The sequence below is a fragment of the Phyllobates terribilis genome, unplaced genomic scaffold, assembly GCF_046119375.1.
Source record: "Phyllobates terribilis strain yellow unplaced genomic scaffold, ASM4611937v1 Scaffold_3__8_contigs__length_932513732, whole genome shotgun sequence".
Classification (NCBI taxonomy): domain Eukaryota; kingdom Metazoa; phylum Chordata; class Amphibia; order Anura; family Dendrobatidae; genus Phyllobates; species Phyllobates terribilis.
In genome coordinates this window covers 313,441,554-313,454,859 of record NW_027362763.1, presented here as the reverse complement: position 1 = coordinate 313,454,859, position 13,306 = coordinate 313,441,554, and the positions used below count along the sequence as shown (strand labels likewise).

General features: G+C 39.4%; 1 protein-coding gene across 1 annotated transcript in view; it reads left to right on the top strand.

The window, feature by feature from the left end:
- Nucleotides 1-12,077, top strand: part of DCUN1D1 (defective in cullin neddylation 1 domain containing 1) — a 31,766-nt gene extending 19,689 nt beyond the window's left edge. The window contains exons 3-7 of the mRNA XM_073674981.1: nucleotides 978-1,146; nucleotides 2,116-2,246; nucleotides 2,330-2,412; nucleotides 4,086-4,182; nucleotides 5,571-12,077. Coding sequence (XP_073531082.1) covers nucleotides 978-1,146; nucleotides 2,116-2,246; nucleotides 2,330-2,412; nucleotides 4,086-4,182; nucleotides 5,571-5,650 — 560 coding nt within the window. The 3' untranslated portion in view covers nucleotides 5,651-12,077. The remainder of the gene's footprint in view (nucleotides 1-977; nucleotides 1,147-2,115; nucleotides 2,247-2,329; nucleotides 2,413-4,085; nucleotides 4,183-5,570) is intronic.
- The last annotated feature ends 1,229 nt before the right edge of the window (nucleotides 12,078-13,306 follow it).

Below are 13,306 nucleotides of genomic sequence, written 5' to 3'. Positions count from 1 at the left end.
TGACTATTAGAGAGAAGCTTTACTATTTCTAATACCTGCATGCCATATAGTATATAAGATATACCTCTCACCAAAGATCGTTATGTCTTGGTGCTTCTAAATCCTCATGTGCAGTGTCTTTCCATTAAAATCCTTTCTATTTTCTGGTAATCATTGGATGTTTACACCATCATTTTACAGGGGGCTGCGGACATTTAGGCTATGTGCCCACGTAGCAGATTTGATGCAGAGCGTTTTTGCCTCTCTCTGGCAGAAAAAACCGCCTGCAGATTTACATGCTTTTTTTCTGCCAGAGAGAAGCGTTTTCGCATGCGTTTTTTCAAGCACTTTTCCAAGTGATTTTGAGCATCAGTTGGAAAAGTACTTGACAAGTTGGTCACACAATATAAATCCATGCAACCGGCATGGATTTATATAGTGTGACCAAGTAATAGTTAAAAAAAAGAATAAGAATGCGGAAATTCCGCAGCATAAACGCTTGAAAAACGCATCGTGGGCACACAGCCTTAGGTTGCATGGATTTATATTCTGTGACCAACTTGTCAAGTACTTTTCCAAGTGATGCTCAAAATCGCTTGGAAAAGTGCTTGAAAAAACACATACGAAAACGCTTCTCTCTGGCAGAAAAAACGCATGTAAATCTGCATGTAAATCTGCAGGCGTTTTTTTCTGCCAGAGAGAGGCAAAAACGCTCTGCATCAAATCTGCTACGTGGGCACATAGCCTTATACCACACACACCTTGTTAACCTTGCAACTTATTCTTGATTTTTGTACACAGATTACTTTATGTACAAATTATTTTGATACATTATAACAACTATTTGAAGAATGATTTTAGTTCTGTCCCATTTGGATTACTTTCATCAATGTCACTTGCTTTATAACCCTTTATTAACCCTTTGGCAGTGATTGTTGACTATGATCACAGTGCACGCTGGTTATGTGAACGCTTTACTACCTTCTTCCCTTTTGCAGACCCTCAGGATGAAAATAAAATTGGAATAGATGGTATCCAGCAGTTCTGCGATGATTTGGCTCTGGATCCTGCCAGCGTCAGTGTATTAATTATTGCATGGAAATTCCGAGCAGCCACACAATGCGAGTTCTCAAAGCAGGAGTTTATGGATGGAATGATCGAATTAGGGTGAGTGGTGGACGGGATATTAACCCTTCATGAAAGATGTTCTACACCTTGCTTGCCGAAGACTTTAATACTATTTAAAATGACAGATTATACAAGACTAATCTTCTCCATCCCCACGTTATATATAAATGTAGAACATAATTAAAGGGTTATTCCCAAAATACAAAGTTATCCCCTGTTGGATGGAGATAATTTACTGATTACTAAGGGTCTGACATTTGGGACCGCGAGAAAGGGGACCTGCAGAGCTACATCGTGAATGGAGCAGAGACCTCCACACCATTCATTGTCTATTGGACTGTTCAGCTTTCTCCAGCAGTCCCATAGACAATGGATAGAGTAGAGGTCAAGCATTCTATTCAATATGGAGATCTGCAGAGTGTGGACCTCAGGTTTCAGAGCCCTGTTCTTGGGATTGCCGTGGGAGGGTTAAGTATATGCTGCTGAATATAGTGTTTTAATTATTAAAGGAGGTTGTCATAGCATAAGTTTGGATGACCAATCTGAAGGATAGATCATCAATAGCCGATCGGTGAGGGTCCGACGCCTGGCTCCTTCATCCGGTCAGCTGTTATTTGCTCTAGCGGTGGCTGCCGGTGGCTGGATGGAAACACTTTGAAAGGAGTTTCTGATCTGCTATTGATGACCTATCTTCTAGCTAGATCATCAATACCTAGGCCCTGACAACCCCCTTTTATATGGTATTGGATGGTAAATACTTTAAAGTCCTAAATATTCCGAACCAGTGCAACGTGCATATTTGTCTGGATCATCCAAAGTTTTTCAGGTTATTTTGGAGGTTTTCTGACAGGTTATTTTACATTTAAATTTAGTGGCACTTCATGGAGTTTCCCGATTTATAAAAAACTTCTTAACGCTTTTATATGTATATGCTGTTTTGTGGATTATATTGCCATTATATAGAGTTTGCTATAGTATGAACAAACCCAAAATCCATTTTTATTGCAGGTGTGACAGCATAGAAAAGTTAAAAGCACAGCTACCGAAAATGGAGCAAGAATTAAAAGAGGCAGGGCGATTTAAGGATTTTTATCAGTTTACATTCAACTTTGCAAAAAATCCAGGGCAAAAAGGTCTAGGTATGTCTAGATTGTAGGAAACTGAAATAAACTTTATGTTCTACCTACATCAGGCACTCAAAAATCATGTTATCACTTTTCAGACTTAGAAATGGCCATTGCCTATTGGAATTTAGTACTAAATGGAAGATTTAAATTCCTAGACTTATGGAACAAGTTTTTATTGGTAAGTTTATTTTGTTGTACTGTTGTTTTTCATGCTAGTGCCACCTAATTACCCTGTAAGTCTATGTCTGTGCCTTTCAGAAGCCTCTAAAGATGAAAAAGGAATTTAAAATGAGACACTTATATGAAGACAACTGTTTCATGGCATTTGCCCTTCAGTTTGGCTGGCTAAATGAGACAACAGTTTTTTTTGTTATGAAATATTAGGGGACTTTTTTGAGCTTTATGACTATTTAGTCTAACTATGGGGAACGGTGTGTTGTGTTGTAAATTCCTTGTGTTTTTTTGCGTAAAGGGAATCTGTCAGAAGGTTTTTGCTATGCAATATGAGATCAGCATGTTGTAGGGGCAGGGATCCTGATTCCAGCGATGTATCACTTACTGGGCTGCTTGGTATAGTTTGGATAGAATCCCCGTTTTCTCTGCTGTAGATGTAGCAGTGGTCAGAATGCTGAGCTGTGTATAACCCCGCCCACACCTCTGATTGGCAGCTTCCTGTGTACACTGTGAATTGTCAGCAAGCTGCCAATCAGTGTTGGGGGCGGGGTTATACAGATTAGCCTGACTGGCCTGCATGTGAGACCTAGTCCAGAAGTGATAATCTCCAGCTAATAAAACACACATTTTATTAAAACTACAACACACAGCCTACTAAGTGACACTTCCCTAAAATCAGGCTGTGTTCTAAGATTAAATAGCAAAAACCTGCTGATAGATTCCCTTTATTTTGTAGAGTCACAATTAAAATAAAAGTTTTGGCAAGTAGGGTGTCCAGTGAGAATATACCCCTTTTTAGTTGACCTAATGCCAGGTGGCTACAATCACTAGAGGTCCAGGTAAGTTTCTATGAAATGCATTTTTTAATTAAAACTGTCCTTTTAGGAACCTTATGACATATTATAGTTTTGATTGGTGGAGGCCCAGACGCTGAAACTCAGAAGTGCTCAGCTGAGCCCTGCTCACTTCCGTGACTGAAGATGGACTCAATCATACGTCTATGAGTCCGTCTTCAGTCTTGGAGGATCCCACCAATCAAAATTTGGGACACTTCTCTAACTCAAGTGTATTTGATCTAAGAGTAACTATCGTTTTAATTCCCATTTCATGAATCAACAGTACACATGAAAATAAGAAACTTTGTAATATATCTTAGAGAAATCTGCTCCCTTCTCCTCCTGGACTGATCTTTCAATCTCAATTCATAGGAGATGACAATTGGTGCTTAGAAGACTCTATGGAGACGGGTGTAGCTAGAGGCAGACACAGACATTCTGCAGCAAGTTCTCCTGAAATGACACTTACACTTAACAGATGTATTTAATACAGAATTCACCAAAACAAAATAAATAGCATGCTGTATTATGGCGGTTTTCTCACCTAAAAGTATTTTTTTTAGGGAAGACTGTGATAAATGGAAACACCAAACGGTGCTTAGTATTAAGTCGGCAGGCAGGGTACTTTTGTAATTCTCTAAAGGGATTTTTTGGGGGTCTGCATCACGTGTCAGTACAGTCATTGTTGGTGAGGTGATTGACCAGGGTGCTTTGTCTGATTTCTTCATTCTTGTGTAGGTCTACTGAATATTAGTGCCAACCACATCAAGGTACCTTTATTGCATATAGCATTTATTTTTGTGAAGCTTGTACCTGAAAACCTCTTTCTTCTTGTACCAAGGAACATCATAAACGATCAATACCTAAGGACACATGGAACCTTTTACTAGACTTCAGCACAATGATAGCAGATGATATGTCCAACTATGATGAGGAAGGTAGGCACAGAAATCATTTTGTATTCCATTACTTTATCGATTTAAAGTTTGTGATATGTGAAAATCCAGAAAAATAATGTAGACTTGTAGATTTTTTGTTCATGTTTTAAGTGTTGTCCTGCAAGAACCAACAGTTGGGAATTTAAGAAAAATGTTAATTTGTAGGGTTGGTTGCCAGGATCCATTGTTGATCAGCAAAGTGAATGGGATGAGCTATAATGTAAGTGGCAGAACTGCATGAAAAAGGAAACTGGTAGTTCTGTGGCCCCTTCACTATGCTGATCGAAAGAGGTTCCAGAGATCAGAACCCTCAAATCAAATGTTATTTTTAAGACCCCAGATTGCCCCTTAAAGCAGGGCTGTGGAGTCGGTAAGCCAAACCTCCGACGCCTCAATTTCCATGACTCCGACTCCCTCATACATGGCTCATGTTTAAGCGATAAATTTCTAGACCCTTCGATCAGGAATAGGACAGACATTTATAGGACATTTCATAACTTTCCCAAATTCTTATAAAAAAAAAATATTCCCCACAAACTGCATTGAACTACTGTACCCAAATTATTATATATTTTGGTGGATTCGGTCACCAGGTTTTTGCTACCCCATCTGAAAGCAGCATGATATAGGATCAGAGACCTGAATTCCAGCTATGTGTCACCTTGATGGCTGCTGGAGTTTTGCTTCAAAACTGTTTTCTCTGATGCATATCCAGCAGTTCTCTGAATGCTAAGCACTGTATAATCCCACCCACACCACTGATTGGCAACATTCTGTATGCTGTGCATAGGCAGAAAGTTGGCAATCAGTTGTGGAGTTATTCACAGCTCATGAATATAAATGACTCCATGGCTGCTGGTGTACTAGCCCTCTAATGACCTCCTGTTAATAAAACTGTGCTTTTATCAAAACGACAGCAAGCAGCAAAGTAAGTAACACATTTCTGGAATCAGGGTCTCTACCCCCTACATTATGCTGCTCTTTAAAGGAAATCTGTCTGTAAGATCAACTCACGCCCCCAGAGCTTGCTTGAAAGGTCCCCTTCTGTGTAAAGCCAGGAACCGGGCAAGGAAATCTGAGGTATCAGTTAAGCTAAATCGGCTGCTGTTAGCCAAGGAAACAAGCTCTGCAGCCACGCCTAGAGCACCCAGTGGCTCATTTGTATCTGATTGGAAACAGTAAGTACTTCTGAATGCAGCAACAAATAGAAGATATAAAGGTGTCGATTGAATTACATTTTAAAGACCTGCTTGCCCATATAAGTGCTTTGGGGGACTTGATCTTGCTGACAGGCTGCAGACGTTTAATGTGAATCTACGTGTTTTTTTTCTGTTTAAACAGCATTTCTGTTTTCAATCTGCCTAATTTGGTGTTATTCCCTTTCGCAGGAGCATGGCCAGTTCTCATTGATGACTTTGTGGAATTTGCACGTCCTCAAATCGCAGGGACAAAAAGTACAACAGTGTAGCACTAAGGAACCTTGTAGAATGTACATAGTCTGTACAAAGGAACACAACAGAAAATTGCAGTCAAATTCTTCTGACTGGACTAAAGTGACGATCAGCCCTTTCAGCCGTTTCAAAGGGTTGAAACAGACTTTTGGAGACATCTAAGACCATATCCTATTTGTTTTTTTCTGGTGGTGGTTTGGGCCTCTCTACTTGTCCCGGAGCGCAATTTCCACTTCATGTTTCCATATTGTGGATGTCATCACATATCTGTGGAATATCCTAGTCTGCTAACTCATAACATTTTAGATGAATTCTGTGATTTTCACATTCACATAAAGCACAATGGCGCCTTCATCTGCTAACTTCATCATGTCCTTGGTGAAACCTTTGTTTGCTAGTTTCACAGCCTGTGTAGGTAGCACCCCATCAAATCCAGTGCTGTTCTTCTATAAAGGGTCAAAGCAAAGTGCTGTCCATCATGGTCAATTGTGGATTTCAGCAACTCCAAGGTAAACTGCTTGTAAATACCAAAGCGTTGGCTGAAGTGGAGAGAACCTTGAAATCGGTGGTCATACATTAACTCTGCCCTTCATCCATATATGTTGGTAAATTGTTAACATCATGTTAGATTTTGGATCATTTATTGAAGATATTCTGTTTTTTTAAGAAGCAAAAAACTGCACTTATTTCTTACTTTAGGTAAAGTAGGTCACTTCTATCATGTTGGTATTTGAGGAGAACATCTACATTACTTCATTTTTATTTGGGGAAGGATGATTTTTGTTGTCAGACCACCCTTCAGTATAATCTGTCCTTTGTATTATCAGACACTTCTTTGCCGCTCTTTGTACATTTGTCTATATGCCTGCATTGGATTTTTACAGAAGAAGGTGAATAAATAAACTCCGTATCTCATTAATACATATCTGCAGGTGGACACTTCTGATAATAACGAAAACAAGTTCAATTGGGGTCACTCGCTCTGTAATGGCTCATTTGACATGAATTATTTGAAGAGAGGAGCCTGCCCCACTCCACAATGCCAAGCTCAGTATCTGTTTTCTTTACTCTTAAGACCTGGAGGTATCCATAAAATATTTAACTGTGTTTTTGGTGTCACATTAATTACCACTTTTCTCAGCAATTTTAGCTTTTTCTTGACCGCTAGCGTGCATCAGGGTATTGTTGGCTTTTAATTTCTAAGATTTAAATTAAGAAGGTTTGGAGTAAGAACTTAATATCCAGAAGTCCAACGCAGAAGAAGAAAACTTCAAGCTTATGTCATCATAAAAAGAAAAAAAACAGCTTCAACATTTTGGCTGCCATCGACTTTTTCTTAAGCAAAATTCCGAGAATACAGTAACAGTGTTACCCATTTTGAATGTTAAAAAGTGTTTTCAGCCTAAATGTTAATTTGCTTTTTCAGCTTCATGATGATATAAGCGTGAAGTTTTTTCTTGATTATTTGGCATTTTGACTATTGTGTGGAAGGTCGCACTAAGAAAGCACAGAACTAAACCGGTGGGTAATATAATCCCCTACTATTTGCAGGCGGTTGGACTCTGTGATACTAAAGAACACAACGCTACACTTGGGGCCCGATTCATCAAAGCCTTTATGCTAGAATTCTGTTGTTAAAAAGCTTTGAAAAGTCACAAAATTTTGGTGCAATGTGCAGCTGCGCTAAGTTTTTGTGACTTTTAGCGTTCTCCTACCATTCTTCTCAAGCTTCAACAAAGTGAGCAGGACGGGGGCGTGGTGGTGTTTGCTTCTCCAAAAATCTTACTCCAGCAGGAACTGGTGTAAGATTTGTGACAAGGAGCTCACCACTTTGCGTCTCGCCTGATTAAGAGGCATGCGCAACCCCTCATCAAGACTGTTGTGAAGATCGCTGGTCTTGATGATTTGGGGCATTAACGTTCTAGTTTATTTAGTCATTCTCTAGTGATCAGTAATGCAGCTGCAGAAGATATGGCCTCATCTAATTATATTATGACCTAGCTTCTCTTCATAGCCACCTTAGGCCTCTCATGCACATGGCCGAGGGTTGTGCACACAGATTCCATGTTTGTCCATTCTCTATTCCTAGCCACTTCTTGTGACTCTATACGACACTCTGTTACAAAGGTGTTCACAGCATCCAGTGGAACGTGACCAATATTTATTTTATTCTGCTGGATTCTGTATGAAAGGGGCTTAAACCTCTGTATGGCTAAATAGACTAAAGCCATAGGTATAGAATGACTCTGTACAAGTCTGAGCCTGTACAGTTGTGATACAGCCATGTGCTCGAGGTCTTTGTATAAATGAATTGCTATTGATTAGTAATGAACTTTTGCAAACTTCAACAGCCAACCATGGCTACACGTCTAAACATAATTATTTTAAGCATTTATTGGACAGTGTAGTGTTCCACTGTTGCAGTAAGGTCAGTGTTCTATACTGGGGGGGGGAGGTACCATCAATGCGTTGACAAATTTCTATGCCTTACAATTCTTGTCATGTGGTCTCTGGCTGTGTTCACACTTGTGTTAATTTTTGTCAGGTTTCTGTTGTTCTTGGATGGACAAGTCAGCATTGCAATTAAAAACGAAAGCCATTATATCAGAATTAATAGGTCTTAAGTTTGTTTTCTTTATGATAAGTAATATGAAGCAATGAGAAAAATCAAACTTCATTTTGTAATAGCTGCTGGGACTCGAAGAAAGTTTCTGAGCACTGCTTTTCCACCCTTTTCATGGAAAAAGCCTCTTATTTCACACATACTTGCAGAGAAAGCCTATGAGTCCTGCTCTTCCCGCTTCATTACGGAGAAAGGCTGTGAGTCCTGCTCTTCCCGCTTCATTACGGAGAAAGGCTGTGAGTCCTGCTCTTCCCGCTTCCTTACAGAGAAAGCCTGTGAGTCCTGCTCCCCTCTCCAGGTGATTGACAGCCCCCACACATACTCATACTAGAAAAGCTGTCGCACTGTTTATGGTCAGGCAATGCAGGACTCGTGGGCTTTCTCTATAAAGCCTGTCATCATTTTACATGAAAATTGTAAATGAAATAACAGAAAACCTTACAACCTCAAGCTCATTATCTTCCCTCTACTAATTGCTGCCCTTAGATATGTGATCATAATAGACCTAAAAAGGGGGCTGTAAACTGTGGATGAAAACCATAAAATCATTGTGTGCAGCCCCCACTCCTCTTCTCTGAAACAATGCATGTTAGTAGTTTAATATTTTTCAATAATGAAGAAGCCTGGTTTTAACCCAAAAAAATATTTGGCATGTTTATTTTAGACAACAATCATTTTAATTTTCGGCAATATTGTGCTCTAGGCAAATATTCTTGAAGTAAAAAAAAAAATGAAAAAACTAATGTTCAGAGTGTTAATGGAAAATGTCTGCATGACACCACTTGTTAATTATTTTGTGTTTAAGCATACATGTGTTTTTGTTTTTTATTACAGAATAGGCTGGCGTGTGTATGGGGGATTACACTATTTCTGACATTAGATATACAAGCTCTAACTTGTACATGTAGTTTTCTTTGGTGTAGGTTCTCTGTAATGGTCAGTTTTCCCACAGCGTGTAGGTGGTGACTGCTTTGATTTCTCCCACGCACATAGGGGAGCAGGATCTCCTCCTATAAATTTCTGAAGCAGCATCATGGGGGACATTGTGCAGCAGTACTGAGCAGCGTAGTTGTGAATCCAGTTTTGGAGTGACATAAACCACTTTCTAGGAACAGTAGAGCCATCTTGTATTTTTTTTTTCACCTGCTTCCTCAACTCCATCCTTGTTCACATCTATAAATTGTTGCCAAAATTAGACTGGATCCCATGGTACAGTTTATATTCTCATCCTATTTTAATATTAGGAGAATGAAGATGCTTTTTTTTTTTTTTTTTTTAAATGTGTTGAGAACATGATTTTGTGACACTAATATATAATTATTACAGGTTCTCCTCCTACGCTTGCTAGTACAGCCTCTCTCATCGACCTCGCAGTCCTCCTATTCACAAAGTGGCGGAGCAGCAGCGCACAGGCATCATAGGAGCAAGGGATGAGGAGTAAAGCTATTTTTTTAAATAGAATTTTTTTTTGTAGAAGCTCCTTTAATCAGTACTTTAAGAGAAGGGTCTTGTGCTCAACATAGGATAGAGGACTGTCAAGATATTAAATTCTCATTAGTCTATGGCAGTTTACACTCATTCTCTCTGTTTAAAGACTAAAATCACAAATGCATGTCCGCCAAACCCATGAGTAAATCCAAAAGAAAAAGGTCAAATGTATTGTTCCTTTATACTCTCCCTTACTCTTGGATCTACTCCGGGCTGTGGTTAAGAAAAAAAAAAATCAACAAAAACTGCATAAAAAATATCAGTCCAACCTTAAAGCTCGGGGACCGCTCTGGCCTGCAATGACGTTACGTTGGCTTAGATGAGCCAAGTTTGGGCAGAAGCAGCGTGCAATATCTGGGGATTACTCCTGCGTGAAATCAGCTTTCAGTTTCAGTCTGACCCCAGTGAGGAATTTATATGTGGTAAGAACAAAATGAGCACAGAAGATCATTAAAAAAATGTCACAAATGAATCAGTGTACAATGTATTTTGACTTGAGGGCTGTCAATGAAGTGAATAGAATGGTTTCAGACGAGCAGCACATCACCTGATCATGTATTGATATGTGCACATTGGATTTTCAGGCCAAATTCCCGTGTTTGCAGACACCTGTGTACAGTAAAGGCCAGACTGACCCCCTAACAGCTGAGGTTGAGGGAAATACTGCACTTGACCACACATATGAGAATAAGCCGGGTGTTCATTTGTTCCGCAGTGATCTTATGTGTATGACCAGCCTAACAGACACTAACTTGTTCTCTAGGCTTGGAAGACCATTTCTGTCTTGTGCTAGTTTTGCATTAACATAGGTAAGGTCTGTCTCAGACGTGTATAATGCAGTTGCATTGAGGTGATTTCAATACAGCTGTAGTTTCAGCCATTTCAGTAGTCAGAACAATATAGATCTTTGTCATACCAGTATAGAATATAGCTGAGAACTGTTCTAAACACATAGTCAAATATTTCTCAACCCCAATCTGTAATGAAATGGGTACATAGGTACATGTGTATTACCGCTGATTGCATTAGGTAGGATCACTAATAGTTTGAATGGTAAATATACTGCTTACTTGCAGCTGTAATTCACCCATAACCCTGACTCCATTAATGATAATTGTGCCAGAATTTTTTTTTAATCTGTTGTAAAACTGCAGTATTCAGAAGAAAGTGTATAGTTTAAGCAAAAAAGTAAAGGGAACCTGTCATTCGATATATGCCCGAACCATGGACAGCAGGAATTAAAGCCTGGCGTGGAGTCGGGTGTGTCTCGTTCTGAAACGCTGCAGTTTGAAAAGCCGTCAGAGGACTATAGGGAGAGACCGGGCTAGACCACCCAGCTGCTCCCCGCTCCAGTTCACTGACCGGTGTCTCCCATCAGTATACAAAGGGAAAGACATGTCAATCAATTGGAGCAGGACGATACCAGCTCGGGGCTGCACCAACAGACTTTTTAAATACTATATTTTCTGATACACTGCAGCATTTCCGAGAGAGACCTTTTCGGGCATCATCAATCTAATGAGTTTCCGTTTTAAAGCAGGTGTGTTATATTGAACATATGGACGCAGAGCAAACTGTTGGAATAGTCTACTCTTAGCAACTTTTCTCCTGCTTTTCCTATATGTTCATAGGAGGGCTACCCATCAATAAGACACCGCCCTACGGGATCATATAAGGAGCGGGGATTTAAACTAATAGATTACAAATCTGAAGCTGGATCTTGCTCCACAAAACTATACAAACCTGCTCAGCACATGCCGCTCTATGCCATGGTTCCAGCAGCTACAGCAACATGCTCCATATGGCAGGTCAGGATCCTAGGCTATAAGGATCTATCATTACATTTCTGAAGTGAATGATGCTGTTCCAATTTATTTTTATTTGGCTAGAGCAACAAGGAGACTTTATGCCCTTTGAGAGGGTTTGCGGGGAGAATAAATGCAAATAATGGGTACCACAAACATTCTCAAAATGTATATATTTATGGTGAATAATCATGACATCCTATGTAATTCCTATAGAAACTGAATGCAGTCTTTCATGATTTGCGAACAATTAGCCATACATGATTGTGTCCTATGTGAGGGTCTAATCAGGAACCGTTGTTGCAGATTCTGTCATATTAGAAAGATAGCATAGCGCTTTTCCCATCAAAACAGATCCCATTATAAGCAAGTGAAGGAGCTCCACTGGTCACTGTTATCTACCATGCGCTTCGTGGGTATGATAACAGCCACATTGTGGTCATGAACAGTGCATAATGTTTTCTGGGAAAATAATGCTGTAGATATTGTGTATTTTTTTCCCTGTCAAAACCATGGACCCCATAGTAAGTCAATGGAGTCAGTTGATCAACAGCATTGTAGCTTTCATTATAGACAAATGCCACAACACTAAACTGAATAGAGCCCTACTAATATTTAACCCTTAGTAAACCAAAAATACCTTGTGACTTGTGTTCCACTTCATAAAATAAAAAGCGATTTAGAGAAGAAGATATTGAACCACCTCCCATTTCCACTTGAAAAAAACAGATAATGCAACAGAAGCTCAATCCACATTACAATTACTGTGTAATTACAATAATCCTTTATGTGAAGTGTGTAACTGAGAAGCTATGACTGAAATGTGAGGCTGGCATCAACCTGAAATGTAACATGTGAAATGTATTTTAACAATGTAATCTTTTCAGCAACTGTTTTGTGTTGATAATGCTTGGTTGTGAAACCGGTTACTTTTTCATAATTTTTATAACTTACTTTAACCTCAACTGTGCTGTTTTCTCATTGTTCCACTCATCACATCTTATTTTCCAAGCTGTCCCAGAAAGGTACAATGTTTTTTTTTTTTTTGCCAAATATAAATAAACATGTAAAAATAAAGTTTCCTGACTTGTGTATACATGTTTGGTAATAATGCAGACTTGGAACTGCCAAATATTCAGTCTCATAATCAACACAAGTGGAATTATTGTTGATACTAATACAGAAATAATAAATTCATACTAAGATAATGTTTTAACAAAAACAATCAGTCAGGGGTCGGGACACAGTATTTTGGTGCCGTAGGCAGATGAAGTCGATAGCGCCCCCTCTTTCCCCACCCGATGAACCATCAGCCCCAAGTATAGGAATTGGTCGTGAATTAAAAGAAGCCCCCATTCCCCTCTAATGGGTCAGGTAACAAGCTCTGACAACCACTTCCACTAGAGTTATTCACATTTGATGGAATTATTTGGTTAAAAAGGTAAGAAAAAAAGTGGCGTACTTTAGGGGTGAGGGTCAACAGAGTAGCGAACAATGAAAGGAAGTGAAAGAGCTTGACCACGCTAGTTCAATGTGAACAAGAGGATCGGACCGGAGGGTGCCATGTCTCTGGGTGGAGCAGCACAACAAAGATGGACCAGAGGGAAGACTGAATAGACAGCACATCCAAGGGTAAGTAAAAGTCAATTCTTTAATCTTGTATCCATTAAAATGACAAACAGGGATGTTTAAAACTGACGCGTTTCTGACAAATCACTCGCCAGAAACGCATCAGTTTTAAATATCCCTGTTAGTCG